General features: G+C 30.0%; 1 protein-coding gene across 1 annotated transcript; it reads right to left on the bottom strand.

Moving 5' to 3' along the window:
* Positions 1–200: 200 nt before the first annotated feature.
* Positions 201–1,611, bottom strand: LOC111031851. Its single transcript, XM_022311959.1, has one exon. It carries the CDS (start codon positions 1,404–1,406, stop codon positions 345–347), a length of 1,062 nt encoding a protein of 353 aa, XP_022167651.1. The 5' UTR covers positions 1,407–1,611; the 3' UTR covers positions 201–344.
* Between the last annotated feature and the right edge of the window lie 2,370 nt (positions 1,612–3,981).

The following is a 3,981-nucleotide window of genomic DNA, read 5'->3' as shown; positions in this document are numbered from 1 at the left end:
CTACTGATCATGATACAATAATGTGTTTTTGTACACATGTACAACTTGCCAATACACACATAATTGATACCTTCAAAATAATCATCGTAAAGACATTAGGGAAAAACGATAGTTTTTACCCTAAACCGGTAATCAACAAATCAATTTGTTTATAATTTTGTAATAATTATATAATGAATAGTTGTAGAGACTTGAAAATGTTGGTAGCGGTGTCGTATGCTATCTACGCACTGAATGTTATCTACACATTGCTATTTACGTATAAATTATGTCGTATGCTATCTACTTCGTTTTAAACCGGAGCACTTCATAAATAAATGAAGATTGTCAATGAATGTTCTTAATTAAAGTTGAAAAGTATTTTTCATATCAATAAAAAATGTTTCGAACGTATTTGTTGTGTTTATGGAGCGCCACCATTCTTCTTTAAGCTGCCTTTCCAGCAAATTAGTGGCACCATGCGATTTTATACCATATTTCACCTTTATATGTCGCCAATAACATTCCATAGTTTGAGTTTCAGCTCCTGTTTGTGGATCAAGGAAATTAATTTTATGATTTACGGTATTGTGGATATAGCCATGATCGTTTAAACAACTGTAAGCTTTCCATTCATCTGAAAAAATGGTCGTCCCTGGCTCAATTTCTCTTTTAATAATTGGAAGCAAAGTGGCGCGGTCTCTTTTTTGAACGATAAACAATCGACGTTCTACTATATTATCACGTCTACAACACATTCCAAACACCCACGGCCCCTGTACGCGTACACCGTAATTCCGATTAGTTATTTCAGTATCAGTATCAGAACTGCTAGATCCTGATTCTACAATTTCTTCTCTAGGTCGACGATCTCCTAGACGTAGGCGACCACGGTTATACTTCCGCTTGCCTTGAAATAAAGATTCGTCTATTTGCACTACGAATCCTACACCACCCATTTTCGTACGTTTTTCAAATTGGTCAACACAAATATCACGGCAAAGATTGTACCAATCCGACACAGTGTGTTGACTTCTGCCTGTAAATTTCATAGTTTGAATTACTTGCATACCATGTGCCCAATACCATACGAGCTCTACTATCTGGCATAAACTTAATCCGCTATTACATTTTCCATTAATATCGACATAGGTAAAAAACGGATTTTTTTTACGAATGGACTGATAGGTTTGACAACCACGTGTTTGGCAACGTAAGTATTTTGTTTTCACAAATTGCCCATCGGAATCTCGTTTGCGGCTATTTTTATAACATTCCTTGAGAACGCCACCACACACTTTATTGCTAACATTATTCATTTTTTCACAAAATTCTTGTTTAGGTAAGACACCTTTTTGTTTTAAAAAATTCACACAAGTATCATCGGTATAAATAATATGTCTATATAAATCACCAATTGAAGACATTTTGAACGCAATACAAATGACAAACACACGCGAATAATTCACAGACACAACTAATCGTTAAAAACCCGTGGGATTTAACTTTGTACTTTATAGAGTGTAGATAAATATTTGTAGATAGCATACGACACCCCTACCCGATAAGGTATCTGTAGATAGCATACGACACTAGTATTCAGTGCGTAGATAGCATACGACACCGCTACCAAAATGTTATCAAATATTCATGGACCTATAGTACCTATTTACTATACTCGTATAACTTTCAAAATATATTGGTTTTATTTGTGTTACTTATAGATATTATATGGAATTTTTACTTTTAAATTCTTAGTGTTAATTCTTAGCGGAGCGTATAAGTTTAGGCAAACCTATTGGTTTTATGATGATGTGTGTTTATTTTATTATTTTTATTTTTGTGTCAGAACTCAGAAGCTAATAGAAAAAATTCTACAATCATCAACTTGGAACTAGGTTTCTGATAGAAAATTAGATTAAGTTTATAATTTTGAGGGTGGAGGGAAGGAGTTAAAATAAAATAATTCTTTTGTAACTATAGTTACTAAAAAGTTAGGTGGTCTCCGCTCAGAATCGTATGTCATCGTTTACAATGATTTATCATTGAACTCAAATTTAACACATCCATTACACTATTAGAGTGACCTACTCAATGACGAGTTACACTCGACGGTCAACACCAACTGTATATTAGAGAGGTTACCTACTTTTTTAGTTTATTTTCGATTTTTACTAGATGAATAAAAATTCTTGAAATTGTTTAATACAAGGTTCCTCATAAGATAATATCAATTAAAGAGCATTGAAAATACAGTCACAATTTTTTTAGACATCAAAGTTTAGTTTTTAATTTTAAATTCTGAGTATGGCAAAGAGAATGTATTGATTTTAAAATGTGTTTTTGATTTTTATTATTGTCTGAAGACACTTTATAGTAAAAATAATCATTCTATTATCAACTTTCAGGGAGGTTTTTGGTTACAAATTAGTAAAATAATCTAGTTAGGAGGCCAAAATTTAAAATGATCAGTATTTTTTTTTTTGAACTATCGGATGAAACAAAAAAAAATACAAATATTTATTAAAATGTTAATATTTTTGCTAGAATAATTGATCGGCAATCCAATCCAATAATAGTTGAACCTGCAAAAGTAATATGTATTACAAATAGAAATAGAAATATTTAGTAAAATATCGTAGAAATATACAGACTGCTCATATGATTATTTTTTTATACACAATGATTTATCATTTAATTCAAATTGAAAACATCCATTAGGTACCTACCTGTGACCTACCTAGATACACTCGACTATCTCGGCACCTACACTTAACAGCAGAGTGGGCTCTCATAATGCATAAGCTAATCTAAGTTATGCACAGTTCATAAAACATAAAATTTACAAAAAGTGTATGTGATGAAAATACTGGTGGCTGCTAATCACTTAAGAAAAAAGTCACTCCTCATTGACACTTTCAACGGGATAGGACTTATATATATGAGTGTTTTTTTATTTATTTGATTTTGAGGCTGACCAATACAGGAACAGTTAAAATGATTCTATCTTCAACTTTGAGGGTTTGGTAGTAAATCGGATCTAGTCGGTACTTTTTAATATTCCCCATCGTCTATTTCTTAATATACCTGATTGAGAAAACTATAAGAAAAAAAAATGAAAAACTAGAACATACCTATAGGTATTTACCGTAGCACCAATTCAAGTTAAAATCTATTTCGTTATTTTATTCTCATTCAAAAACGAACAACCAAAAATATATTTTAATTTTTACCAAATATTTATATTAGCATTTTCAATATATAATATTTTAAACTATTTAGAGACATTATATAATTTATATTTTTTTCAATTTATATAAAATATGTATTACTTATACTATTAGGTAATAAAATAACATTTTCGTTTAAAATTAAAATATTTTGAACACGAAATACAAGGTTCCTCATATGTGGTTTTTACAGCAATTAAAAGTATTTTTTTAATAAACATTTAAATATAATTTGTCAAAATCAAGTTAATATGTAAATTATGCTGTAATAAAACTTTATAAAAACTTTTAATTTTAACACCTGAGGGCTTGAAAATTTAATAAAGATTCATAACAAGTTTTTTACTGGAATTAAAAATAAAAGTTTAGCGTAGAGCCACATACATTTTTTATGAGTGGTTGAATTTTAAAACTAGACGATATTGAATATTCACGCGTAAAATAATGATTACTCCAAAAATAATTATTGTTATTTTTATGTTGATAGTTTTTTAGAATTTTAATCATAGAAAATGGAAATAGTCTATACTATTAGGTACTATAGGTAAGTTATAATTTTGTACACACAATGACTTTTTCAAATGTTGTAGATACATTTTAAGCCATTTTATACTGATTTAAGATTCCCGATCTTCCTTTACCTAACTCAAGGCCTTCGACAAGGTATGGTGACCGTGGACTAAAACTTAAATTGAATTCACTACTTTTCCACAAATACCTGGATACCTAAAACCATATTTTCCTTTATATCAGATCAAACGTACCAAGTCTG

The sequence above is a fragment of the Myzus persicae genome, unplaced genomic scaffold (genome assembly GCF_001856785.1).
Source record: "Myzus persicae strain clone G006 unplaced genomic scaffold, MPER_G0061.0, whole genome shotgun sequence".
NCBI classification, from domain to species: Eukaryota; Metazoa; Arthropoda; class Insecta; order Hemiptera; family Aphididae; genus Myzus; species Myzus persicae.
The sequence above is the reverse complement of the archived record's forward strand: the minus strand, read 5'-3'. Positions and strand labels throughout refer to the sequence as shown.

Coding starts and splice junctions, on each gene's coding strand:
- LOC111031851 (XM_022311959.1), bottom strand. CDS start 1,406: ATGTCTTCAATTGGTGATTTATATAGACATATTATTTATACCGATGAT.